Source organism: Cyprinodon tularosa, unplaced genomic scaffold (genome assembly GCF_016077235.1).
Source record: "Cyprinodon tularosa strain WSP-4 unplaced genomic scaffold, ASM1607723v1 ctg149, whole genome shotgun sequence".
NCBI classification, from domain to species: Eukaryota; Metazoa; Chordata; class Actinopteri; order Cyprinodontiformes; family Cyprinodontidae; genus Cyprinodon; species Cyprinodon tularosa.
The window spans coordinates 1844032-1872030 of NW_024038320.1; the positions used below are offsets into that span (position 1 = coordinate 1844032).

Consider the following 27999-nt stretch of genomic DNA (forward strand, 5'->3'; position numbering starts at 1 on the left):
GGGGGGTTTTGTCTATGAATTAGATCGTAAAAAATCAGCCGGCAGAGCGGCCAGATAGGCTCACTGGCCATAAACGGTCACGTGGTGGGCCATTAAAGTAAGTTTTATGGTTTTGGGGAGTTGACAGTATATTGCACATAACATATAATCGCAGTGAGGGCGAAGCCTTGTCTGAGTCTCCCTTTGCAGCCTCTGTTGCTCGGACTTTCCTCTCGGTGTGGACCGGACACGCTCTCTCTAGGATGAAGACCACCTCTCTGGGTAAGTTTCTCCAGACTAACCGGTAGCCAGAGAGCAGTCACCCCAGTGTTAAACAGCCGTATTATTGTATTCTCTCCCCTCTCTATCCGTCCCTATTAGTGCATTACACTAATTTGTCAGTTGTGGAGTGCTGGATACTGGTCTCGGCAGATGTTGCGCAGGGTTGAGTCCGGCTCATGGCTATTTAATTGCTTCCTTTCCTGCATAACTTGTTTCCCCTCCATCTGCGGTGTAACTCATAATCCATTTTTACATGTTGGATAATTATCTCTGTGTCCATTTCCACCCCCACAAAACTTGTCGTTTTATTACATTGGAGGACTCACAGACCGTGGAGCCAGAAATGTTCAGGGCAGCAGGAGAGCGTGCGGTGTTGCTTGATAAAGTTAAGTCTTAATGCAGGCCTGCAGATGCACAATTTGAGATTGGATTGAGATTGCGCAGATTACTTTTTGGAGCCTGCATAAAGGTCCAACTCCCTGAAGGGAGAAAAAAAACTTGTTGGAGTGCAGCGTGCGCTCCACATGTTGGCGCCGCGCATGGGTGTGGACTTTGGAGATAGCTGTAAACAGTGTCGAGTAAACACAACATAGGAAGAAGAAGCAGCAGGGAAACATTTAACAAGGAATTCCGTTTTGTGTCAAGCGTTTTTTTTTTCTCCTTTTGTGTGTATTCTGGGTTGAAAAGTTCAGATGACCTAAAAAGTCACTCTCGCTTTGGGGATGACCTCTTAGCTGATCAGAACAAGGGTGAAACCGGTCAAAAGTGGACAAAGCATTGAGAAATGAATACACTAAGAAAAAGACAATCACATTTTTGTTAAAACAGTTTTTTTTTTGTTTTTTTTTTGCTACAGTGCTTACGGTAAAAGGTGTGTCATGCGCCCTTGGTTTTACAAATACTAATTATACGCGAGAATAACTGTGAGAACTGAGTCGAATAATTGGGAGCTGAGAATTTTTAAAACTGGAATACAATTGAATATTCTTAAAATTAGCATAGTTTTCTCTTTAATGTGAAATTGATGCACCTCTTACCTGCTAAATACATTAAATACTATAGGGGCTTGAGGGGCTTTTTATATAAAGCAACTTGCCATAGTTAGAGAGCGCAAAATATGACATTTTAAAGAGTACATTCAATTAAAAAAGAACAAATAACAAACAAAATGCACACCATTTGTTTTGTTTTGCTCTTGAATGAGCGAAGTTATCAGTTGCATGAGTAAAATACAGACAATCTAATAAAGGAAATATGGTCTTAGGAAAATATATTTGTTTCTTTTTCTATCAGTTTTCTTTCTATTATAGGTAAATAAAAACATGAAATTCTAAGTGGGAAATGTGAAATGAAACTCCATCAGACTCAAGTCTGTTCAACTATCCATTATAATGTGAGCTAGATGTAGAAAAATATATGTTTATTCTCTATGGGGTTTCATTTTTGGCACACTGAAAATCAAACAGGACGTGCCTAGAGCGCGGATCTTTGGAACCGAACCCCCCGACCCCCCCCCCCCCCCCCCCCCCCCTCTCTCTCTGTGTTCCTTTGCCAATATTTCAAATAAGGGAGACAGTTCGACAGGGCCCCATGTGCAGCGCGCTGCCAGGGTAAGATAGAGAAGGGGAGCGCTGCTGCAGGTTCATCCGGAGGTCAGCCTCTCAGCACAAAGATGAATCTGCATCCTCTCAGAGCCACCAGCAGAGCTCGCTTTAGGCCAAGTTCACTGTCACACTGCTGCATGCAGAGCAAAGCAAAGAGAATAAACCGCTTGCACACACATTCGCGTCAGAATGCACGCCTTCACATTAATACCAGGTTTCCTATAAGGACAATGCACATAAATAAAGTTAGCAAAGGTTCCAGAACCTGTGGTGATGCCATAACACCAGAGGGACTGATTTGAACATAGAGAAAGTTTTCCAGTGATGCCTCCAACAAAGTGTTTTCCCTGCTTTGCTTGCTTTGATTCAAATTGATGATTTGCATATTTTACAGCCCTATCAGCCTTGAGCTGGAGCTCGATGCTGGATTGATTTCCTCCTCACTGTCATTGGGAATTATTACAAAGAAGAAAAAGTTTTTTCCATCTTGTTTTTGGCAACTCGCCTGCTTATCAAATTTATGGAAAATTATAATTAGCACAAGTTTAAAGAGTCAACTTATTATTTTTTTTGTGTGTGTGTATTTTGGAGGAGGCTGTGGGTGGTGGCAGACATCTATCCTGCCTGCTACTGATGAGAGCGAGATACGTTGCAGAAGAGGAGGAGAAGGAGGTTGAGGAAAAATTGGGGTCAAAAGTTTACGCGCTGAGCAAGTCTCCGTCATCTGTTCATTCGGAGCTTGATGCCAGCCTTTATAATAGCGATCTTGACTCTTCACACAAAAGGCAGAATAGCTTTGCATTACATATGTTGCACGGTGCACTCCAGGTGAACCCTGGAAGCGCAGTGACCTCGCGTTAGGGACCAGGGAGGGGGTGAAAGGAACCCCCACACACACACAGGGGTCTCTCCTCCGCCACAGCAACAAGATTGAGTGTTTTGCGTTTTATTAGGGCGGCTGATTGGTGAATTTCCTTTGAATAAATTGCATCTGATATGTTTAGGGACGAGGGCAAAATTAGCATTTTGAGGATTGATACTCTCGACCCGGTCACAGGGTAATGAGAAGGCCCACAGCCTCCACCCTCGTCTTGAATAAGCGCCCAGATCCTTTAAAAAACATTTAGCCGCTCTTTTTCCCGATCAGATGAATAGAACCCTTTCTTAAAAGGAAGAAATGGTTTATGTGGGTTTTTTGTTATTGTTGCTTTTATCAATTAAATATGTTTTTCTCTTTTGCGCATTATCAAACATCCTTCGTGTTGACTTTTTGGACCCCTTTTTTAAAAAATTTTTTTGTAAAAAAAAAAATGTTTTATGAATAAGATTCCATGAATAATTTTGTTCTCCTCAGCGTTTTATTTTGTTGGAATCATTTCGAAAAGAATGTAGTACCATCCATATAAACAGTGGGAAAATGGGGATGAAAAGAGAAAATATTTAAAGACCAAAGGGGGTTTATAGAAGTCTAAATATTGTGCAATAGTAGAAATAAGCTGCACAGACTTTTTTTTCTTTTTCCCCTTAAAATCAAATATGCTCTAAAACTTAAATAATAGGAAACTGATGTTCTGCAGCATAAACCCACCTAGTGAAATTACCGAACATGCTCATTAAAGGGAGAAGAAAGAAGCTGCGTTTCTTAATGGAAACAGGGCCCACATTGGAGCAATGGGGTAAAAAAAAATAAAAATTAAAAAAAATACAATTGTCTCATAGACACCACGTTTGTTTTTAAGTGTGTGTGTTGGGGGAATGGGAGTGTGTGTGTTTTGGCCTAAAAATAGGAAGAATACCATCGAATTCACATGGTCAAAGAAATAAAGAAGATGATGATGGGCGTACAATATTTAAATACTTTAAATGAGTTCAACATTAAAAGAGGACCTTCATATCTATATACAGATAAGACACCTTTCACTCAGATTAAATTGTACAACTTAAATGAAAAAGCTGTCAATAAAAAACAAATGATGAACCACACACTTGCATATTTTTAAACTGTTTTTAATTTCTTGTAATGCCACAAAAACACTATTACACATATGCCATCTGTAAGCAAAGACACCGAATCCAAAAATGTAAACAGTTTATATTTTGGATTTATTTTGTTTATTACAGTTATACACATAAAAAGGAATGGAAAAGGAAAGTGTTATTGAAAAAAAAAAATATATATATATATAAAAAGCGTTCATCTTTTCTTCTTTGGGACTTTTTGCAAAAGGGGAGATAAACGCAGACAGTACAATTTTTAAGAATTTTTATTCTATTTGTTTTATAAACAGCTATAAGGTTGATTATGTTAAAATGTGTTGTCAAACATATTGAGGAAGCTTTTGTCTCTTTTGGGCCTATATGAATAATACAAAACAAAAAAAGAGCCCCTTTTTTCAGCTTTGGTTGTCTGGTTTGACTCAGCTTGACATCTTGTGATTGTAGTTACACGTTTATATCCCATAAATTATTTTTTCCCACTATTTTTAATCTACGTGTTGAAACCAACATGATTAATACGGCTTTATATATAAAAAATTTTATTATCTAGAGTGAATTTATTAAGTGCGGTTTTTATTTTTGCAAAAACTTTTGCACACAAAATGACTCGACTTTTTATGCGGGTAAAAAAAACCCAAAACGTCATGTTTTCAACTAAGAACGTAAATCTCATGCAGTCTGCAGAGAAACATTAATGACCCTAATTGCTAATTGTTGCTGCTCTAACCAAGTGGTGAAAACACGATGCATACCGTACAAACGCGATTAAACTAGAAATGCCAGCCTTAACCACAATGTTTCCTTAAGAGCGTGAAAGGTGCGTGTTTCCACTCAGATCACTGCCACTTCTTCACATTTTTCTTTCCTATGCAGACAGAAGACCTTGTGAGAGAGTCATGTGCGATCTGTCACCATCGCCTCAAAGCACTTCTCTGATAATCTAAATTTACAGTATACTGTCAGAGTGATATATACGGGCTGACTGAACCTTCACTTCAATGTGTATGCGCTCATATCCAGTTTATACAATAGGAATATTGAAATTTCAACTGGAGATCGTTGCGGTTTTAGGAGAAATTTTCAATTTTAGATCTCGTGGAAAATTGCACCGATAACAGACTTGTTATCACCTGCTTCCACTTGGTTTCGTTGGGAAGTAGATTAGTTTTATGTTGTTTAGTTTTGGCAAAGATCTTCTCAGGAGCCATTGGGCACAGGCGCCCCGCATTGCTCAGGCCTAAACAGATAACGGGTAATCTGAAGCTGTTCACTCTAAAGCCTTTCTAATAACTGCGTTTCATAAAGGTTGTTCTCGGTGTATATATCAGCAACAAGTAGAATGAGCCGTAAAACACGCGGCTGCTTATACTCCAGGAGGCTTAATTTACTGTAAGTGGATAACAACTGAGCTGACCAGCTTTATATTTATACTGGACCCGTGTTAGAATAGAAAGGCAGCAGTGTGTGAATTTAGATATCATGTGTAGCCCTCTTACCCGCCGACATTATGTTGACACATTGCCTCTCAGGTGGTCCCTGCAGCCGTGCAGGATGCAGTGAATCTCCAGCATGCCAGTTGCAATGAGTTAGGATGGATACGCAAACAGATCTGGCTCAGTGCGCACAGGCCCGGGTTGTTTTCAGGGGGGTTTGAATCCAAAAGCTGATACTTTTCTGGAAATAAGTGCCGCGGGAAATAACCGGACGATCCCTCCTTTACATGCAATTTATGTCCAGACGTTTGAATTAACAATATCAGCAACACAAAATTCCTTGAGGAACCTCCTTGTTTGTTGAAGTCCCCCCCTCATCCCCCCCAAATACTTAAAGACAGCCTTGCAAAACTGAAGTCCAAGTCCGGGGTGAACCCCAGGTCACTGCGTCTAAGAGATATGAAAATGTCGCCTCTTTGGAAGAAAAAGAGGGGGCAACGCCTTGTTGTTTAACAAAGACTGTCAATGGGCAAGATTAATCAGAAACAAAATGGAAACGGTGTCACTTCGGGGTCAGGCAGAAGTTATCTCTGTGTAGGGGACCGTCAAAAAAGAATAGGGGAGAGGCTGAGCAACAGCAGAAGAGAAAAACACAGGGAGAGAAAAGATGAAGAAAAAAAAAAAGAAAGCTTTTGGTATTTCCGTAAGTTTTGTTTGCTCCTTTTGGTTCTCCCTTGCAGAGGCCTTGTCGAGATGGATCAGATCCGAGAGGAGCTGCTGCTGCTCCATCCTTGAAAAATACGGATACAGAGGGTCATGTCGGATAAGGAGCGGAAACTGGACGTGGACATGATGGCAGATGGCGAGCAACACGGTCAGACACACTTTTTATTATCTACTAAAAAAAAAAGCGACATGTTTTTATTTCACTTTGTCAGATTTTTGCTTTTTGTGACATTGTAACACGTTCAGATTGCCACAGATGACACGTATTGTGAATTGGCTCTATAAAAATAAGCTGAATCTCTAAAAATCATATCCTCATATTATTATGTTACTATTAAATGTTATTATTATTGTTGTTATTATCATAATAGCCTTATTACTATTAATATTATTATTACACTTCTTAACTTAGATTTTTTTTTAAATAAAGTTGCTTTTAATGAATAAAAGATCAAAACATATTCCATTAGTTTGAATAGTAAATTGTTTTGTTTGTGTTTGGAATATTTCTTATTAGGTTTAACATCATATATAACTTTATTCAAACTTATAAGTACCAGTAAAAGATGTGATCCTCCTGATGAGTCACGCAGACTTTAATTTCTGACTTGCAGCTCTCTATATACGCTGCCGGATATTTGCTTTGGCCTTCGGCAGTAATGCACATGCAAATCCCATCTTTTTACTGTTTATCCAATTTATTTGCCTTTTTGATGGCACTTGATGCAAGGATTCGCACGCTTTTTGCACAACGCACGTTTACTCTACACTACATGGATATGCATATAGGCCTTTCGTCATGTGCAGTCAAACAATTACATTATTTCTCCTTGTTTTAGTAACTCGTCGAGCTAACAGGGACGGATTTTGCAGTGTTACAATTGTTTTAAATTTAAACATCTTTTTTAAAGGGGTTTCTGCAGGTTGCTTGTGTGTGTTTTGTATGAATCAGGAGAGATAGGGCATGTTTAAAGGATGCGCGTGCCTATGTACGCTTGGGAGCAGCTTTTGGCATCTGTTTTCTTTTCCAACCGATCATTTGGATCTGCTCACCATTACAAATTGTATTGCATCTTTGGGATGCAACAAATTCCAACTGCAAGAGCTGATGTTTGTGGGGAGCAGGACTGAGATTACAAGCTTTCATGTGAGATGGAGAGGCTCACCCACATAAGTTTGGACTCATGCAGTAAACAACTTAGCCGTTTACTTTCTTTTGCTTTATATGCTGTGATTTAATAAGGAAAACATGAACGTAAGCCAGTCCTGGCGCTGCTGCTGGTACCAGTGCCATGCTTTCCATTGGTTCCTGTTTACATGATGCCCACAGGACACGCGGTGATTGGTGGCCTCCTCGCACGTGACCAGACAACTTTGTACATTTGACAGGGGGGAGTAGGAGGGTTTTGTGGAGATCAGAAAAACGACAGCGCGATAAAAATTAGTATTGTTGCACTTCACAAATTAATGACCATGAGTTCCTACTTGATAAACTCCAACTACATCGAGCCTTCCTTCCCACCATGCGACGAGTACCAGCAGAGCGGATATATCCCCAGCCACGGCGACTACTACGAGCGGCCAAAGGATACGGGCTTCCCCCATCACGACGAGCAAACCTATCCGAGGTCAGGCTACGCGGAGACGGGTTACGACTACGGCAGCGTGCCCTCAGCCGCAGCCGCCGCTGCAGGACTCGACGATTTCAGCGATGGACACCACGCACAGCCGCAGCCGATTCCACAGAGCCATGGTGCTCGTCTCTCCGCGGCGCCAGACGGTGGCGCAGGGGCAAACGGGAGCAAAGACTGCAGCCTCGCCGGTGAGGTGTACCCCGGCGTGGCGAAGGGCAAGGAGCCGGTGGTCTATCCGTGGATGAAGAAGGTCCACGTTAGCAGCGGTGAGTCCTCAGCCCATGGAAAGGCATGCTTGAGCCCACTGAGGCAGCACTAGTAGCATCCCTTACAACAGCAATTTACGACTATCGAGCAGCAGGGTCGGTAATTAAGGACCCTCGTAAATTTTATTGCCTGTGTTCGTCTGTCTGGGGCCGTGCGCCTTTGTTGCTTTTTAACCCAAAGTACCTTCCAGCACTGGAGGCGAGCCAAAGTGTTATATTCCGCCCTGCTGTTTTTGTTAATCATTCCTAAGCTTGATGTGTCCCTGGATAGGAGTACTTGTACACATTCTCTTCCGTTAAGGAGAGGAGAGTTTAAAAAGGGGCTACAGAAACGTGCTGCACAGTTTATCCACTATGCATGTCCAGTGGGCACAAATAAGACGAATAACACCTTCTTAAACATGCATGTAACACATGCCTCCCCCTCCCCTTCTCCCCTCTCCCAGTCAATGCCAGTTACAATGGAGGGGTGCCCAAGAGGTCCCGCACTGCCTACACCCGCCAGCAGGCTCTGGAGCTGGAGAAGGAGTTCCACTTCAACCGCTACCTGACCCGGCGCAGGCGGGTGGAGATCGCGCACACTATGTGTCTGTCGGAGCGCCAGGTGAAGATCTGGTTTCAGAACCGTAGGATGAAGTGGAAGAAGGAACACAAGCTTCCCAACACAAAGATTCGCTCCTCGTCCGGTTCGGCCTCTTCATCAGCCTCCGGGCCCCAGCAGCAGCAGCACCAACAGCAGATTAAAACAGGCCAGCAGCTTGTCCCAACGCCGTGCACAGTTGGTCTATAGTTTCTAGAATATTATACCCCCAACCCCCCCATAATCCAGACTGAGATGGCGAACAACACAAGTGGAATTCGATGGACCGATTTTCAGTATTTTACACTCATGGTGTTATATCTCTGTAAGCTTGCACATTGGGCCTGTGCCACGTCCTTTGTACACCCTCTCGTCCTCAGCCCTCTTCATATAAGCTTGAAAAAAAAAAAAATCACCTTTAATTGCCACGGTGGCAAGTGAAGTGTTTGTTTGTGGATGGAAAGGAAGTGAGGAAAAGAAAAAAAAGAAGAAATCCAAACGCACATTCAGACGTATAGAACTTGGATCACAAAGTGTGTATTATTGCAGTCAAAACTGAGTCAGGTGAAAGTAAGTTTGGGGTTATTTTTTCTATATGCTCTCTACGATTACTATTGTTTTTTTTTTAAAGACATTCGCTCATGGAAATTTCTAACATACTTGAAAGATATTTAGGATACTCTGTAGATGCCTGTTTATTTAGAGAGGGGGCGTCAGTCAGAGAAACAGAAGTGTAGTTCGTGTGTTTGACTGGGTTGGTTCTTACTGTTGAATGTATAGTCCAAGTGGCGTTCACATCTAATGTAAATAGACAAATCCTACCTAATGAAGGCACAAGGAGGAAAAAAGGCGGTTTTTTGTGTCAAGTTCTGTCGGTGTTGTACACAAGGTCCAAATAGATTCATTTGTGCTCTCGTGCGTCCTTATGCTGTGTTGTGTTCTAAACTGTGAATATTTGTATGTGCTGTCTCAGTAATGACCAATGTAATGTAGGCTATATAGTGTAGGTTATAATTGTCCTTGTGAAATAAAAATATGTGCACCACTTACGAGGCTGACGCTGTTGTGGATGTTTTTTTATTTTTTATTTCTTCGCGAGTATTGATTTCACTTGAGCGCGATTCTTGACGCCGTTCCTTTGTTTATGTGTGGCTCTACATGGATGTGTACAGGTCATTTTTATAGTAATCTTTACCAAATGTTATGGATAAAAATATGGAGTTAAATAAAGCTATTGAGAAATTATTTTGCATCTTACTAAAATCTATATGTCCGTTATTATCTTTTTAATATTCAGTTGTATTTCTCTAGCCTAAAAAAAAGAAAAGATGGGTGTTGTTTGTCCTGTGTGTCCAGTCCAAATATAACCTGAACAAAGATTCAGACAGTTGGCTTGCGGATCATTTGTCTGACTTCAAACAGCTCCTGCATTTTGACGTCAATACACATATTTTCACCTTTCAATTTTCTACTGGTTTTATGATATTAAGACAGAGGCTCAAAGAAAACATGCGTTCTGATAAGAATTATTAGATCCTCGATTTATAATATTTTGCAATGTGTATCAAAACAAAGGTTTTTTTTTCTTATTTTGCTTTGTTTTTTTTATATAAAATCTTATTTAAATAAAATATTTTCACCAAATTCATGTATTTTTGCAACGAGATTTGACTTGGACAATAATGCGCAATGCTGTGTGGTTTTTTTCTATTTGGAAAAAAGATTAAATTGTTATGAAAATTATTATTTTCGCCGTGTCACTTTTGTTAAGACATCTGTTTGCATCATTTCATTGTTATTCTCATCGCCTTCCTCGTCTGAGAACTAAATTTTCTTGGATTAGGAAGCGATGGTGGCTGAAACGCATGATGCAAACGCAGATGGGTTTAACTGGCAGCAATTATTTTTGATGAAAAGATGAGAGAAACCACCACAGCTTCCACCTTTACTACAAATGTTTGTAGAAAAGTGAAAGGTGAAAATATGCAGTTAAGATTTTTATCATTGTCTAAATGTTGTTGTAATTAATCTCACTCTAATTTTCCACTTTTTTTGGCTTAATATGGGGTTATTTGTAGGGGATTTTTTTTAACAACAGCTTAATCTTTTGACTGAAATTAATTAAACTGTATCTTTAGTGCATGGACATTCCGAGTTTAAGATATTGATTACACCAAACCTGAACTATACTGCATATCCTGTCACCCATATTGTTCCCACTTTGCCAATCCAAGGAGGTGTCAGCCAGCCGTAGAGTACCAAGAACGTGAGTGTTGGTCACTACCTGCCCCGTCCAAACAATAGAGAGTTCAGCCAGGGGACAGCGGCAGCCACTGACCAATCACAGGCTCCAAGCACTTCTTCTGACCCATGACCTTTCGACACACACAATGTTCAGACCATACATCAGCGCCGAGACCTCCGTCATTTCATTGAGATCTATCCAAAGACGGCGTGCCAAACAATAACCGTGTTTAAGTGTGAAACTGAGCCATGAATTTTCCCAAAATGATTCCAAGAGACACTTCTTGTGCATGTGCAGATTATCACAGGGGGAGCGCTGGCAGGGCCGGGAGGAGAGGGCGCACATGAGCAGAAACATGCTGAGATTCTTCATGTTAGGGTGCATAAATTTCAGAATCTGTTGGCATGTATTGGTTTAAGTCCCATAAATACTTTGACAAGTTTATTGATTATGGGTTTCAAGAGCGTAAATCGTAAACTACATTTTAATTTCAAAATACAAGAGACAGAAACAAGCATCTTATTTTCTCTAACCACATTTATTCAGAAAAAAAAAACATATAGAAAACATGAATACATTTCGCAGCAAAAACTCCCTCCTACACTTTGGGCTTGAGGAATGACACCGCCTGATTGGCACCTACTTTACGCAGACGTCCAAATATATAGTTCAATTACGTATTTCAAGTCATTTGATTCGCGAATAGAGGTCACTTTCAGAGTGCTGAAATTTTAATCTCTTCTTGTTCACGTGACTTGCTGAATAATGAATGCCCCGGGGGGTCAGAAATAGATCTGAAAATCTGACTTAATTTCATTTGAAGTGATGCTCTGGAAGGTGCAAGTCACATTTCCTTCCTCTGACAGAACTTCTGGCTGCCGAACCATCATGACTTGTGAGTAGATCTGCAGAGGTTTTTGGATTGTTGGAGAGAGGATGATTGCGTGTAAAATATGTTTGAGTTGTATTGTAGGATTTCTGTATAAAGTCTTTATATATTCATAAGATAAAACATAGCATATTTTCAAATACTTGCATTTCGAAACCATCAGTAGGTAGAATGAGAAATTGATTAAAGAAAACAGGTGTGGATCTCACTGCACACTCTGTAGTGCTCAAATAAATAAAATAACAATGCTGAAAAAGTTTAAATATTTAGATGTGAAATTATTATTAATATCACAATTATCAATATTATCCATGGCATAGAATCTTTATTTATGGTAAACGCCAACAAGCATTGCTCAAAAAAGGGAATTTATGCCTATGTTGTTCAGTTACTTTACCACTATTGTTTCATGTCCAAACCTGCTGACATGGATCAATAGTGTTAAAGTAATTAAAGGTGCTTAAATATATACAACAAATGCATGAATTCATTTTATGAGTATGGCTTGAAGATGAGTATATCAGGATGTATAGAATGGGCACCAGGTTTTATGCTTGCAAAATCAGATTATTCTTCGGAAATATGTATTCTGCAACACAAATATCACTTCAAGGCTTTTAGTTTCAATATTTTGTTGTGAATTTTGGATGAAAGCAAACATTGAAAAAAAAATGTTTTTTTTTGTGTGAAAGTATGCCTTTCTCAGCATGCAGGAAATCTGTCAATGTTGCTCGCAGTTGTTGTATTATATGCATAGGCTATTCATACATGGAATTCATACCTGTATTTATTTTTACAGGTTACAAATTGGATGAATGAAAATTGTGTGAAAAAGGATTTTATATCATTGCTTAGAAAATTGAAGGATAAGGAAAAGGCTTGTTGCCATTTTCTTTATAAAGGATATATTTGAAATAATTAATTTATTTTTTCTTAAATATAATCTTGGCTCCAATGGGCTTAATTTATTTATTGACTATCATAGTATACACCATTAAAATTGAGGAACCTGCAAGGCTTATCTTTGTCTTTAACTCAGAATATAATTTCATCATTATTATTCTTCAGGTAAATCTTGTAGATTCTACTCAAAAACGCTCACTAAAGCTTTTCCATGGTATAAATATAAGAGCCACTTCAACAAGCCAATCTAACTTCCTTTATTACAACCACCTCCAAGCAAACAGTTCCTCTGTCCTGGTTGCAGCGTTGGTCTGGGGTTAATTAGAGCTGGCTCCACTCAGCTTGAGGCGTTGAATTTCGCATTAGTCTTGATGTTGGCCGATGTAAACCTCGCTACAGCAGTTATCTTCGGCTGAGAGGCTCGGTAACCCAAGCCTGGCTGTTAAGAGCTCCGAGTGTCAACATTGTGGGAAGATGGCCCGCCGTCTGGCCGACATCCAGAGGGTCTCTGCGCCTGCAGCTCCTCTTTGTGCTGACAGAGATAAGGAACCTTGATTTGTGGAAATACATCTGGAAGCATTTGTGTTATTTTGATTAAATGCGTCATCTATCATGTATTGCTTTTTTTTTCTCCCCTGTTTTCGTTTTGCAAGCAGCATTGAGTTGGAATGCTATCCTATTAAAATTTTAAAGGGGATTCAAAGTTACCAAATTAGAGGCTTGGGTGTCTGACTTCCCACTCAACTCTGCAAGGGTCAGGGGAAAGTTCAGGTGCGGTGGCGACAGGTAGGAGGGGATTAACCTGCAGAACACCGCCAGGCAGTTCGACAACCATTTGTGTAGCCTGCATCTGCAAAAAAAGAAAAAAAAACGCACAATAACATATTTATTTAAAGTATATGAGAAAACATTTTGTTGTTTTCATCGCTGAATACCATTAATACTCAACACAAAAACAAAAATAATCGGATTTTGCTCTTGACTTTAAAAAGTTTGCCACTAGGGTTGGAGCAGGAGAGGACAAAAGGCATAATGTGGGAGTGGGATGGAGCCTCTGTCTGCCTCGAGTGATTAATAGTTGTGGTGGGGATTTTTCCACGCCCGCTGCACGGTGTTGACGGAAAACAAGCGCCAAACGGTGCCGAGAGGAGAGAATCTCTTCCGGGCTACGAGTTTTTGGGCAAATGTGTCTTGTAGGCGCGTACGCTCCCCTCTATCCATAACTTTTAAATTAATCCATTCAAGTCTACAACTACTTTTACGGACAATGTTGAGTGAGTTGATCCATGTTACTCTAAAGGGGGTCCATGTACTGACCAGCGGGGTCGAGCAGCCTCTGTTTGGTCACCTCACCTTTCCTTTCCGCCCACCGTTGACTGACAGACGCCCTTCACGACCACCAGGACTCCCAGCCTCTCCGTGTGTGACAGGTAAATGTGACAACGTTTGGTTTTTATTTGCCACTGTAGTGTGCACACTGCGCTGATGGGGAGCTCAGAGGCTGACAAAGTGGTATATACTAATGTACAAGTGTCAGGATGAGAACAGGGGGGGCGGTATTGAGTTGAGCGCTGTGAAATACATCCATGCAAAGCAAGGCAGTGGTAGAATACAGAGAAAGCTGTAAATGTGCTTGGTATTCTTTTATTTGGGCAGCTTTCTCCCATCACCAATTCGCTTGGACCTGTGCAGCTCTCTTTATCCGCTAACAGGCACCAAATATATGGCGCTCTAAAAGTGTCAAAGCAGCTCCTTTCTCTCCTCTGAATGGGGCGACACGTGGAAAAGCTGCTTCTCAGTGAGAGGCTTGCTCCTCGGCCAGATACATTGCACTATCACACAGCCTCTCTTTTTTCTTCTTCTTCTTTCTCCCCCCTCTCAAAGCCCGATCCGTTTCTCCTCAGGGGCAATGACTGCCTCCATTAATGATTCACGGACTCAAATAAAAGGGGATTTAAGTTGACGTTGCGTCACGTGAGCAGGGCGCATAATACCGCGCGGTGTTATGGCACTGGAACGAAAACCGGAGCACCGGTCTGGCCATATGATGCAGATTATATGCTGGTTACCCCTACTTTCCAGGAAAGGAGCCCTTGCTTTGTAGTTTTTTTTTTCTTTCTTTTTTTTTTTTGTATATAAAAAAAAAGGAAAGAAAGAAATTCCGATTCAAGCCGAGCAGAAGAGGAGAGGATCCCTGGGTTTTGTGGATATATTCTGTTGTCACAGACGGATATGTGTTTTTGTTTTTTGTTTTTTTACCACACAAACGGGAGTCGGAGCCCGAGCTTCGGGAGGATGGATTTTATTTTGAGGTATTTCCGCCGATTGTTCATTACTGTCGTGAGTTATTGCTGCGCCAAGCAGAGGTCAGTCAGAAAAGGGGGGGGTTGTATTTTTTTGGAGCACAAGAAATATCAAGAAGCTGTGCATAAGAACTGTTAACATAAAAAAAAAATCTCCAAATACATTATTCTCTGCGGTTGTGACAGTATCGGGGACGCACAATTAATTTCACTGAATATTAAACACCATAACAACACAGTTCATATCAATAAAGCCTTTTTATTAGATAAATAGGCCAACGTGAGTAAATAAAGCTTCCATTTATTCCGACTTCTAGCAGACTCCCAAAACAGAACAGCCTACCGACAGCTCATGGAGTCAACCTGTCCCATAAAACTAAAACAGCACAGTGTCTTTAAGCTGGTTTATGTGCCGCGCCCGAACGTAAACGATGCATCAAGACAAATTCCATAAAAAAGGGGAAAGAAGATCAAATCGAAGGAGCTAGTGGAGAGCGTTGGGGTTGTTGTTGTGTCGCTCCGCCGTGGGGAAATGAGGATATAATGGAAGACGGAGTGCCATCTAGGACCGCCGCGGCCGCGCTAAGGTCACGGAGCTCCAGCTTGATTTATGGGCGCGGGGACTTTGGGAAGCTGGTGAGCGCCAGCTAATGACTGTTCGATCCGTTTGGTTCAGAGGATGAGGCAAATACGTTATTTGCATATGAAACATTTGTTTTTGTTCTTGACTTATTTGCATTAAGCAGCATTATTTATATAGCCGCATTTTATATTACCAGGTTAAGATATTGTAGATATATTCATATATGTTTCTGTTTATGCATATCTATTGGGGTGTTGCAACATTTATTTTAATTCTTTAATTCAGTTCAACAAAGTATTTCAATCTGACAAGCTACAAAAAAAAAAAAAAAAAAGAATCTTTAAAAAAGTTTGCATGAAATTATAAGAAAAGCCATTAAACAAAGGTAATTTTCCTCGGGCATGTATATTTTCTTTCTTTAAATTCGTTATTTTATTCTGAAAATATTCTAAAATATATAAAACTCAGACTTTGGTTGACCTGTTTTAACCAAAAAAGTTACATTACGCATAAGGAACAACTAAACAAATAAATACAATAAAGACAAAATCGCAATAAATTATCTTTAAAATTATAGATACATTTAAAGTGAAAATAATAATTTAAAAAAATTCTAAATTAACCTGATTAGACTGAAGATAAATACGTTTTGCTTGAAAAGAGCAAATAGGAGGAAAAATAAAATGATCTGTTTTAAAGAAGAAAAAAGGCATCATTCCAAATTTAAATGAATTAGAATATTAAATAAATAATCACAGTTTAAGAAATTTTGAAAATTATGCTTTAAAAGTGAACAAAAACGGAAAATATATGTGTGTATTTTCTCGTTGCAGAAATCCGGCCGAGTAGCTTCAGACGCAGTCTCGGAAACACCCTGAGCTGCCTTTGGTAAGTCCATATATCTTTATTGATTTATGTTATGAATGCTTGATGGTGATATCCTTATTCAATTTCTAATAAGTACCACACGCACGCAAGGCTTCCCAGTGCGCTCACAAGGCCGAAGAAGCAGCAGCCTGTGTATAGCTTGTTGTATATTTCCGTGTAGCAGCAATATGACCAACCCGAGAGCAATATTTCCTTCTCTTCCACTTGTCTTTGTGGTGTAATTTGTCACCATAAAAGTGACGGAGGGGAATCGCGGCTCTTGGAGCGCTGCCTTACTCGTTTCAAAAAACTACTTTCTGCAAAAGCCATCTGTTTGAAGCTACTAAAGCCCGCTGCCACGAGGTTAAGCTTTTTATTTTATTGAAAATTGTAAGTTTTTTTTCTTCCTGCCTTCCCACGTTGCTTTTAGGTCCTTTTTACGCGCGCCCTTTTAACCCTCAGCTCCAGGCTAAATGTAAAAAAAAAAAGACAAAATCAGCGTTTTAGCACAGGACAAAGAAGTAAATAATTATACAAAGTAGTAGCAGTTGCTTTGTGAAAGAAAAAAGCCACGTTAGCTAAAAAAAAATCCTCATGTGTGAATTTTTTCTCCCACTCAAGACTCCCACGCCGTCCGTGAGTGCGCTCTCTACCTTTTTCTCGTTGTGTCAGAAGTGTTTCTGTCCCACAGCCTGAAACCAGCAGAGAGGCTTTAGCTGCTGGCCGTGTTTACAGCTGAGAGGAGAGTCATAAATCTAATTCTATCAAGTCTTTCATTCTGGCTGCAAACATTACCATGCAGAAGGAATTCCCCGTCTCCCTTCTTCTGTCCTCCACGCTGCGTGTCCTCCCGCTTTGGCCTTTTGGGTGATGAAACCTCTACCCATTTCTCATCCCCATGCTCCTGCTGCTGTGGGGGGTTCCCTTCTAATATTTATCAGCTTTGATCAGAATGTGCACAGTACTGCACTCTTACTTCCTAGGAAAAGGGCTCATTGTGAAAATGGAAAGGACCTTTGCGGCTGAGCGCTAAAACAGCGCATTTTGTGCAAAAACGCAGGTTAATGATTAAGCCGCCCGCAGAAGCTCTTTATCTCCCATGGATATGGAAATGCAGCACTCTCAGTCTCTATTTATTCCTTTGTTAGCCCAAAAATCTGCTTAGGTCCATAGCTTCTCTCTTGGATGCGGGGTAAATTATAAGAAAATTATTTTAAACATCTTTTGGGATGGTGTATTGTAAACCAGGCATTATTAAGGTTATTATTTTCTAGAAGGACTACCTCATTTGGGTTGTTGGGGGAGGAGGAGGAGAGGCAACTACTTGATTTGGACAGGCTTTCCAAGGCGCTTGCTTCATTTGCATAATTTTTCTTGTCTACGGTGACGCTCTGATTCGGGGCAGTTCACTGGTGTCTGCATGGTAACTGCTGAAGGATCTCATAGTCAAGCATAGCCTTAGCTGACGTTAATATTGCCATGAAGCCCTGTCCATTACCCTGCAAGCATGGGAGCAGATAACTCTTCTTATCGCGCTGACCCGACTGCTCACGCCTGCTTTCGCAATCTCGGCGAGTAAGAAGAGAAAAAGGAAAAAGGGGGTCTTCTCTTGGCTCTTCCCTTTTTTTTCCCTGCGTGTTGTGCCTGCTAATGCCTGTTTGCATGGCAGGGCGCAGTCAGCCGCTGCTCCTTCAACCCAGTCAGCCCGGCTGCCTTTAAAACTTTTTTTCTTCTTCCTCTGGATTACTGCCTTTGATCGATTTCGTCGCTGAATGAGAAAATATTGCCCGGCGCTCTGCATTCATCGTAAGAGGATAAGGTAAGCAGGGGCCAGAAATAGGCTCCTCTTTCGGTTGTAAATGGTGGAGTTTGTGTGTCGCGGCGGTGATTTATCACCGTAAGACTTCAGATCTCGGTTCAGGAAGAGTTCACACGCACACAGAGTTAGGCGGACGGATTTTTTCCTGCAGCAGCATAGCTCAAGTCTGCCTTTTGTCTCTCTTTTCTCTGCCATTTATGACTGTCGCAATGGTTCGCAGGGAGATCCAGAGAGGAGAAGCCTCCTCTTATCTTTTACCGGTCATTAGAGAGCTTCTTTCAGTCTGCAGCTAGGCTGCGTTGAAAGCAAATATTTGGGGCTCGTTTTGGACTGATTTGCCTTTTGGTATGCATGGCTGCAGGAGTCAGAGGTTCATGTTTTTATTTTCATTTTATGCTCATGTTTAGAAAATGTTTTCCACACTACTGCCTACTTTAGATCAATAAGATTGGGATCTGAATATTTTATCTGAATGATATAATCATGAAAGAAAAGTTTGCAATCACATAGAAATAAAAAATTAACTATATGAACAACAGCAAAAATATAATGAGATATATAAGTTGGCCTTTTTGATAGAATCGCTCTGAATACATTGGGGTTTTAAGATTTCTTTAAACTAATTAATAAGATGGAAGTGCTTCAATGCATTTTTTACATTGCTATTATTATTATTACATATCTATAACATTTTATTTCATTGCAGCGCTATAAAACATTTCCGTCAGATGGTTTGTAAATAATCAGCTTATTTTGGGGAATAGTTCCATTTGTATCCACCGCCGTTAAACCTTTATTATTACCCAGGCCGGTGTTCCTCCCAGGACACCGGGCCAAGCGCTCCCGGCCCTTCATAGATCACAACGACGGATCCGGCAGAAGCAGCCATTATTATGAGCCCTGTGAGGAAATAACACCTCGGTTATAGAGCTGCAGAGAAGCCCGCCTGGTTTTTCAGGTTTTCATCTGAGCCAATTCTTTAATGTGAAGAAGATATTCGAGCGGAAAGACATATAGTATACTTTTTTTTATATATATCTATATGTAATGTTCTTCTGCTAAACGCCTGTTCTATTAGTTTTTTTTGTTTGTTTTTTTTTTTAGCTGAGAGAAATATTTAAAAATTGACAAAAATATTTTTTTTTCTTCCTTTTGGAGCCACACAGAGAGTTTTTACCTGCTAGAGGAAATTAGATACGCTGTTGACAGCCCGGTTGGTAGAATAATATTGTAACAGAAACATTATTTTCCTGTGTGGCAGCCCGCTAACAAGCCGTTTCCACAGCAGGCTCTCTCCCTCTAAACTCTACTGTAACTATATTCCTTCTTCTCCCTACTGTCTCGGGGTTTTAAGCCGTCATCATACTTTCTTGTTAAGCTTTTTTAAAATGATTTGAATTCATTTTGAAAACGTTTTATGCTGCTTGGCGCAGATGGTAATACAAGGCTAGGGTGCGCTTTTGTGTAAGCCATAAGGTAAACGGTAATAGACCACAGAACTGTTGGCCCTATCTGCCTCCACAGTCTCCAGTGTCAGGTCTGTATTGAAAAGTAAGATGGATCGCCACCATTTCTCCTCCTCACAGTGCTTCTTGTAACCCTAGGTTCACCCAAGGAGGCCATTGGCGGAGAGGCGTCACGTGACCACGGGGTGCCAATGTTATTCTACGAGGGTGTCAAGACCCTGTCAGTTTCTGAAATAAATATTGGGAAACGGCGAGATGCAAAAGGCGACCTACTACGACAGCTCCGCAATTTACAGTGGCTACCCGTATCAAAGCGCAAATGGCTTCGGTTATGATGCCAATCAGGTCCAATATCCCAGGGCTTCTCATGTGGAAAGCGAGTACCATCGACCCGCCTGCTCCCTGCAGTCTCCCGGTGGCGGCTCAGTGGCTCTGCAGAAGCCGGGGGAGATGGTGGCGGAGGGCTGCGACAGGGCCATTCAGGCAGCGCAGGCCAAGGTTCTCCCCGAAAGCAATCATCAAGCGCCGGTGTCAGGCCCACCCCCTCCCCCCTCACAGTCCCCAAGTGGAGTCAGCCAAGATTCAAGCAACGGGTCCGTCAAGCCCAGTGCAGCCAAGAACGGCTCCCCGACTTCTACTACTCGCAACAAGCAGATCTTCCCTTGGATGAAGGAGTCCCGTCAGAACACCAAACAGAAACCTGCCAGCAGCTCCAGTTCAGGTACAGCTGCTGCAGACACACAGTCTGATAGTTACATCAAACACATGGGGGTGTGGATTGGTGTGCAGGTAGTGGTGCATAGAAAGGGCCAAAACACAACAGAGCCAGTTTGGTGCCTGTATGGGAAGGTCATATTGTTTAATATTCCAAGCAGGGGGAGTGTAAGGTGAACCGTTTGTTGTATCATACAACATTATAGCCCCATCTTGCAAATCTAGTAGGGTTTTTATTTATGTTACTAATGCTCCAACATCATACAGCTTGAATGCAGGCAGTGGATTGGTGGAGGGAAAGTAGCAGATCCCTTCTTTTGTTGTCCCCATGCCCTCCAGCTGACCTGTCCCTACTGTAAACACACATCTCTACTGATCACATAATGTCCCCAGAGAGACAGCAAACAAACACACACAGCAGTTGTTTCAGTTTGTCCTGCTGTTTTGATTAGAGGGGAAACTCAGTGGGTCAGTGTTTTTTGGGGGGGGGTTAAGGGCAGGCCAAAGGAGGGGTTGTATTTACACAGAGACAACCTAAAACTTTAGCAACACTCATCTTCCCATGATCTGCTGTACATTTTGTGGCTGGTATTTTAAATTGGGTTGTAGTTTCTTTTAACAATCAGAAACACAGACAGTTATAGGCTAAATTTTTAAGCTTCAGCACAGGGTTTGCATATGGAGGGAGGTTTCTGATAAGATCTGCTGAAACTGTGCATGGAGTTTATCAGGTTAGGGAGTTGATTTAAAAATACATACATAAAAACATATTTGAACCTTTTCACCTTTCACCATTTCAAATGTTTTATAGATAAGGAAGCTCTCAAACAAACATAACATAATGATTAATATTTTTAAGTCTCTCCCTTTGGTTCAATAAAATCTTTAAAAATGTAAGATTTTCTTATTTTCTCCACTGCAAACACTGTTTCTTGTATTCTGCAGGAAATTATGAGGTATTTGTCCTTATAAATAAAATACATAGCAACATCCCTCTCTCCCAACTCATGGATAATATTTTTTGTATATTTACCACCATAATGAAATGATCAGTATTTTAAGTGCTTTTTACTTTGAGACATATTCAATTTTCAATAGAATTAATTATAAGAATTAGGTTTCATACTTGTGAAACATTTACAGGACATTAAATAGTTTGCACAGAAAAAAAGGAATTAGAAGCGTCAGCATCGTGTTTCAACGGCTGTATTTGCATTGACTAAATCTGAAATTTTAAGCGCATAAATGAAGAAACAGATGGTCTAAAGAAACTCAAAAAATTATGTGTATTTGGAAATGTACTGTACATCAGACATTGACAATGTTTCTATTTATGCAGATTGTGCACAAGAACAGCTACAAGGGCCTGGCTAGCATTTAAATCCTTGACAAACCAAACTAAACATTTCATCAGGTATAATTACAAAGCTGATATGATATAGCTAGTAATTTTTTAAACATACACACAAGGCATTTAATAAAGTTGTCTAAAACATATTTTGCGCAAGGTTCTGAGGGTCCTTAAAAATGTTGTAGATTAATTGAGGAAAATTATGCACTGAGTTGCAGTGGCCTATGAAAGCAGAGGAAAATCTAAAATGATTGTGTTTTCAAAATGCTCTGTTACACATTAAGGAGCCTGTCTGTTACGTTTAACCCCCTCTAAGTTATAACAGATTGCTTAAAAGGCTGGGACGGACTTATCCTTTGACTGCAACATTTTGTGCCCCCTCCAAATTTCCTGTTTTATTAAAGTTCTGTATGTGTGGTAACATTATATCTTAATTATTAACTAATTTGAACTAATATTTAGGTGATGGCTTAAACTTGTTGGATATTTTTGTAGGCATCCAATACAAATCCATTTGAAAATCAACAACATCAATGCCCAAACTAAAATTTCATGGGACTTTTTGGTTTGTCTCTACAGTTAGTTCTTGGAATGAGCTCACCCTGTATAAAGTGCTTTCGAAATGCAAACCTGAAAATGATTGGGATTTTAGTAACAATGTGGGTGGTAAATAAGAAGTACAAACAATAACATTTCTGTGATATTATATTTAAAAAAATAAAAGGGTGATCGACTGACTGTGTTTACAAAACAAAAACAAAAAGGATGACAAATCTGTAACCTTAAATTAAAAAGGTGACTTCATGTGGGGTTTTGTTTTATTAAAACTCAGAAAAAGCAGATTTTTAAGTACAACGGAGATGCACTCAAATCCTCAAGCACCTTACAGTAGGCCTACCATTAAGTCTTAACCCATGCACTCTAACCCTTACTGCTGGTTTCTGAGGTATTTTGGTAACTGGATTTTACATTCCCAGAGAGAAAGCCTCCATAACTACAATAACATATGAGATAAGTATTCCTCTTGACTACAAAAGAAAAAAAAAATATGATAAAGAAGGAACCTTTTAGAAAGAATAAAAAAACAACAATAATTGCTCTGGAAAAGCCTGTCTAAAAGTTAAATGAGGAGCTATAACAATTTTACTGCACTTTGTAGGCTTACAAAACAAAGTTATGCTGGTAGGACATGAAAACCAGAGACAGCCCATAGAGCCAAGCCCTTCTAAAGCCTGACCTTATTCTAGGATGCATTTTTTACCGTGCTATAGTCTATAGAAATTAACTAATTGCTTAAAGTCAGTATTTTAAAATGAATTCAGGACTTTTTTTAAATCCACTGCTAACATTTTAAATATGGGACCCATAAGTTTGGGAAATCAGCTGAACTATGGACTCTACAATGGATCACATATAGGTTTCTGACCTCATGTTTATTGGATTTATGGGTTTTATATGTGCTGTTAAAATGGAACTTATTTTCTCTACATCTAATTGAGACCCATGTAGGAAATTGTGATTGAGTTGTTTTGAATTTATTCCACCAAAGTCGGTCTCACATAGTTAATATTAAGTCCCGGACCATCTAGATCCCATCCAGGCTGAGCTAAACCTTTATGGAGCACACATACACATGCTGACTGGGCTTAGCCATTCCTTCTTCCCCATGTGCAGACTCCTCTTTCATTTCTGCAATATCATTATGCCTCGGGTTATGTCATGTTGCATTCCTCCTACTTCAGGTTTAGGAGACAGGTAGTGAAATTTATTAAGTGTTGGCCGGCTGCCACTGCAAGTGGATATGACCTTAGGATTTCTGCAGGCAAACTCCAGCGTCTTCAAGCTTATCAGTGAAGGCTAAATAAGCAGTTTTATACACCATGAGGAATCTATAACTGCTTGTGCTTGCATTATGTGCCTGTTATGCTGTGTGACTTTGGGGGCAGGATGAGAGTCAAATGTTTTAGTATAGGAAACCAGGGTTACGTATCAGATAGTGACCCATGTTTGCAGTTGCATTTCTGGTCAGTGCATATGAATGTAGGAACATTAATTGTTAATTGTCTCATGGTCCCCAGATGATAACCCCTATGTTGGGGGTAGATTTATCAAAAGGTTCAGATGTTTGCTGCAGATCGTAGGAGATTAAAACTGTACTTTAATTGGAATATTTATCTACTAAAGAGCTCTGTCTCCACCACCACCCCCCTCCTGATTACAGGGTTTCACTATCAGTGTATTGTCAACCATTTCTGCTCTCACTCTTACTCTCCTGTGTCTTGCCTCTGTACTCCTCTCTATGTGTCTGTAATGGATTACTGATTGACGCTCCCTTCTCCTTCTCCCTGACAGTGGAGAGTTGCCCCGGAGACAAGAGTCCTCCGGGGTCAGCAGCATCAAAGAGGGCCCGGACAGCTTACACCAGTGCGCAGCTCGTGGAGCTGGAGAAGGAGTTCCACTTCAACCGGTACCTGTGCAGGCCCAGGAGGGTGGAGATGGCCAACCTGCTCAACCTCACGGAAAGACAGATTAAAATCTGGTTCCAGAACCGACGGATGAAGTACAAAAAGGATCAAAAGGGCGTCGGGATGATGCCGTCTCCCGGTGGACAGTCTCCGCGCAGCCCAGTCGGTCCTCCATCCGGTGGGGGTGGTGGTGGAGGGAGCGGATATCTCAACTCTATGCATTCTCTCGTTAACAGTGTACAATACGAGTCCCAGTCTCCAACCTCTTACAATAAAACTCATCAAAATGCCTATGGTATGGCTACGTCATATCCCCCACCTCTGAGCAACTCTCTCAACAGCTGCCCACCCCCCCAGAAGAGGTACCCTGGGACGGACTCGGCCACGCCCGAGTATGAAGCGCACCACCCACTGCACGGAAACGGCAACTACGGCGCGCACATGCAGGGCAGCCCCGTCTATGTCGGCGGAGGCTACATCGACTCTGTGCCCAGCTCTGGGGCCTCGGTTTTCGGCCTCACCCACCTCCCTCACCCTCCACCTCCGTCTGGGAGCATGGAGTACAACGGTGCGATCACAATGGGCAACAACGGCGGTCAGCATCACGGAGTATGCGATCCGACGCCGACATATACAGACTTAACGCCGCACTATTCTCAGGGAAGAATCCAGGAAGCGCCCAAACTGACGCATCTGTAGCATGCGGCGCAAGCCTGGATCACTCCGCCCCATTGTCTCATCCACCTCCAGACATATGCCCCCCCCCCCCCCCCCCCCCCCCCCTCCCTGCTTTGTTTCTGAGCCTCCTCACGGCTCCCACCTTCTCCTTTTGCCTTTTATTTTGTTTGTTTGTGTTCTCTATAGTTTGATGTGTGAAGTAGCGTAGGATAAATAACCACGACTTGCTTGAATTTTCCTCTATTTTCTTGTGTCATTGTCTCACAAAGACCTTTATGTAATATAGAGTGTCTATAGCGCCGAACGAAGGGAGACAAGCAGGGCAACAGCATATGCATAGGCTTATTTAATCTTTTCCTTTTGGAAACGTATTTTATTTTTTTCAAAATCTCAAACAGGGTATTATGAACACATGTTATTCATTTTCAATGTGAAGCTGTCTGTCCTTATTTATCCGCAATTGAAGAAGTATGGTTAGCTATTTTTGCACTTGTGTACAAAAAGAACCTTAAGAGCCAGGAGCTGGTAATGTGAGGAGATTACATTTTAGAAAGAAAAAAAAAAACAGAGGGTCATGGGCTTGCACAGCCCCCCTTTTTCCTTCTGTTTTGTTCCATTGGACTTCTTAAATGTTATTTATTTAGACTCCAATAGTATTATTTGACACCCTCCCATCTTTGTCTTCATGGGGGAGAAGGTTGGAGAAAAATTAGCGCCATGTTCGCCCTATAATTTCTGCCATGTCACTAGATTGCAGGCTAAATGTTTCAATTTTTTTTCTAAGTATTATTATGATAATTTGAGGAGGTGTTTTTTTTCTTTGTAAGAGAATGAAAAAAAAGAAGTCAATCAGTCACGGAAAAAGGGTGGAAAGAAGGACACACGTTTTTAATTTCTTTATTGAATAAAAGGCAAAAACAAATCATATTTTTTTTCTTCTTCTAGATGTCAAACATTCCATGCTGCTCCAGTTCGAAGAAATGAATAAAATAATTGCAGTAAAAATCAGATCTATCAGTTTTAATTTTAAAAGCCACAGACATAGTTATACATTTACGATACATTGTACCGTTATTTCTAACTTAACCAAAACAAAAATAATAAAAAGGAGGCATCAACTTATAAAACAAAATGAAAAATAGCATCTTACTGATGGATTTTTTTTAAATGCAAAAAAATAAATATAAACACTGCATGCTATCAATTGATTTAACAATAAAACACGTTAAAATAGTGAAACGGTTTTATTCAATAAACAAGAACAACTTACAGCTAAAATACCAAACATTTGATCTATTTACTCTCATTCTCGGGGGTGGGCTCCCTCTTTTTTTTTCCCTCAGCGCGTCTCTCTCATCTGCGTGGGCACATCCATAATAATAAAAATGTCAACCGGGTCTTCGTGGAGGGTTCTGCAAGGAGACAACAAGCCAAATGAGAAATCATTTAGAAATAATCCGCCTATGTGTATAGTCAGTCAAACGCCGTGCAGAAAAGACGCGGTTTAAAATGCAATAATGGGCATTATTTGTTCAATCATTCCCTGAAAGGTGTAGATTTTGCTCCATGATATCGACCAAAGCCGGCAGCAGAGGAACACAGACGGCCTATAGCATTTTCTTTCTTTTTTATTTTTATTTCCAATGCAAAAATAAATTAGTAATGCTTTGCTTTTTGAAAGCTGCAACCTATCGTTTATTTTTTTAGCTAATAAAAAAAGCAATCGGAAATTCCCAGTGTTGAATTTCAAGTGGAACAGGCCATCCAATAAATCCGTGCGTAAAGATATTTCTCCAAAACAAGCCTCTGATAGATTTTGTTTAATTATGTTTTACAACTAACTTATTTATTCTCCCGTTTTCTTTCTGCTCCCATTTTGAGCTACACATGATTGATATCAGAGGGCACGAACATTACCAGCGATGACATATGGTTAGCAGGGAAACCTAGAACAATTGAAGCATGGTGTGGCATGGGGGGAAAAAAAGGCCAACGTTTTGAGTATTTCTATCAGACACAGAAACACACATGCACACGCGTACTCAGCAGGACACCGATTTGACCCACATGCGCCATACAGGTAGAAAACAAATACATTGCTTTTAAACTCAAAATTGAATGTATGGAGTGTTTCTCTTAGCATTCGTGGGAAACTACTCCCTAAACCACTGCTGCTGTAAAGATAAGTGCAGAGGACGCATTGGGCTCCCCTAAATGCCGCCACCCACTCCCTGTCTTGGAAACAAAGCCTGTGCGTAATTCCAAAATAGCCATCCGTCTCTTCTCTTAGCAACTCCCTACTTGTCCACTTGCAAAAATTGGAGCATAAAAAACAACAACAAATACATAAAAAATGTTTAACTCAAAGATAAAAGCCAGGTGGGGAAGCCAGCTTCACCACTTACTCACCGATGGCTCTCAGAGAGGAAATGGTCGCATCTTGTGTGACCAGATTCCTCTTTTTTCTCTTGTTCCTAAGGAAAAAAAATCCCTCCAGCGAAAAACAGACTAGCAGTGCGAGCAGAAACTGGTTCTAATCTGAGTGACCACTGTTTCTCGACGCTTCCTGGCTGAATTTGATCCGGGGGAGAGTTAGAAGCCTTAAATGTGTTGTGAGGGCACCGAGCTGTCAGACCTTTTGGCGAGTAAGATTGATCGCGCACAGGCTTCCAGGACTCTTTGTTTGGTATATAAGCAACAAACTGAGAGAGAGGCCTTCCACTTTTTCTCTTCCTCTCCTCTTCTTCCTTAATAAAATACAACCATATACATATTTTTTTTTTTTGTGAACGAGAATATTACAAGTCAAGGGAAGGGGAAGCGTTTTACAGAATCTTCTAGACAAGCCATATGAAACAAAACACGAATGGGGGAGAGAGCAGCTCGATAGCATTCCCATCAGCATAATAACGCTTGCAAATAGATTTTGTTGTAAAAGGTCGATTGTAACCGTGTTTATATTTGCTCCATGACCATTTCAGGTAGGAAGGATTATAGAAATACAGTGCGATGCCCATTCCCTCCTCCCAGCAGTGTGGCAATGTCCTTCCAATAAATCCTTGCTTTATATAGCCTTGTGGCTTCACGCTCCTGACATGAAAACAAAACTATTTCCAAAGCTCCTTTTAAAGGAATGCAGTAATCATGGCTGTTTTGAGTCATCAAAAAGAGACTGCGTTTCATCATGTGTTTATGAGCTCAATGTTATATTGGA

The 27999-nt window shown here is 40.7% G+C and overlaps 3 protein-coding genes and 1 long non-coding RNA gene across 11 annotated transcripts; 2 read left to right on the top strand and 2 right to left on the bottom strand.

Annotated features, from left to right (window-relative positions):
• Positions 1-58: 58 nt before the first annotated feature.
• hoxa3a (homeobox A3a) lies at positions 59-27133 on the top strand. Of its 5 annotated transcripts, XM_038279202.1 has the most exons (5): positions 59-261; positions 6037-6170; positions 16259-16313; positions 19716-20298; positions 23995-27133. In XM_038279202.1, the coding sequence occupies exons 4-5, from the start codon at positions 19833-19835 to the stop codon at positions 24804-24806; spliced, it is 1278 nt and encodes a 425-aa protein (XP_038135130.1). In that variant the 5' UTR covers positions 59-261; positions 6037-6170; positions 16259-16313; positions 19716-19832; the 3' UTR covers positions 24807-27133. The 5 variants fall into 5 exon arrangements, with proteins under 5 accessions (XP_038135130.1, XP_038135133.1, XP_038135132.1 ...); XM_038279205.1 differs by lacking the exons at positions 59-261; positions 6037-6170 and adding an exon at positions 11578-11642; XM_038279204.1 differs by lacking the exons at positions 59-261; positions 6037-6170 and adding an exon at positions 13590-13969.
• LOC119779535 (homeobox protein Hox-A4) lies at positions 6448-9744 on the top strand. Its single transcript, XM_038279214.1, has 2 exons — positions 6448-7922; positions 8369-9744. Exons 1-2 carry the CDS (start codon positions 7490-7492, stop codon positions 8710-8712), a joined length of 777 nt encoding a protein of 258 aa, XP_038135142.1. The 5' UTR covers positions 6448-7489; the 3' UTR covers positions 8713-9744.
• Positions 12488-18254, bottom strand: LOC119779540. 4 transcript variants are annotated; one of them, XM_038279220.1, is made up of 3 exons: positions 13893-14660; positions 13248-13389; positions 12493-13109 (listed from the first exon to the last, which is right to left on the bottom strand). In XM_038279220.1, exons 1-3 carry the CDS (start codon positions 14204-14206, stop codon positions 12942-12944), a joined length of 624 nt encoding a protein of 207 aa, XP_038135148.1. In that variant the 5' UTR covers positions 14207-14660; the 3' UTR covers positions 12493-12941. The 4 variants fall into 4 exon arrangements, 2 of the variants coding, with proteins under 2 accessions (XP_038135148.1, XP_038135149.1); XM_038279221.1 differs by having other exon boundaries at positions 12494-13071; XR_005280238.1 differs by lacking the exon at positions 13893-14660 and adding an exon at positions 17088-18254 and having other exon boundaries at positions 12488-13389.
• Positions 26014-27998, bottom strand: LOC119779542. The gene is made up of 2 exons (XR_005280243.1): positions 27195-27998; positions 26014-26197 (listed from the first exon to the last, which is right to left on the bottom strand). It is a non-coding gene; the product is annotated as an uncharacterized LOC119779542 (long non-coding RNA).
• Between the last annotated feature and the right edge of the window lies 1 nt (position 27999).

Coding starts and splice junctions, on each gene's coding strand:
- LOC119779535 (XM_038279214.1), top strand. CDS start 7,490: ATGACCATGAGTTCCTACTTGATAAACTCCAACTACATCGAGCCTTCC. Junction 7,923..8,368: donor GAAGGTCCACGTTAGCAGCG/GTGAGTCCTCAG, acceptor CCCCTCTCCCAG/TCAATGCCAGTTACAATGGA.
- LOC119779540 (XM_038279220.1), bottom strand. CDS start 14,206: ATGGGAGAAAGCTGCCCAAATAAAAGAATACCAAGCACATTTACAGCT. Junction 13,390..13,892: donor ACGGTGGGCGGAAAGGAAAG/GTGAGGTGACCA, acceptor CTTTTTTTGCAG/ATGCAGGCTACACAAATGGT. Junction 13,110..13,247: donor ACACCCAAGCCTCTAATTTG/GTAACTTTGAAT, acceptor AAATGCTTCCAG/ATGTATTTCCACAAATCAAG.
- hoxa3a (XM_038279202.1), top strand. CDS start 19,833: ATGCAAAAGGCGACCTACTACGACAGCTCCGCAATTTACAGTGGCTAC. Junction 20,299..23,994: donor TGCCAGCAGCTCCAGTTCAG/GTACAGCTGCTG, acceptor TCTCCCTGACAG/TGGAGAGTTGCCCCGGAGAC.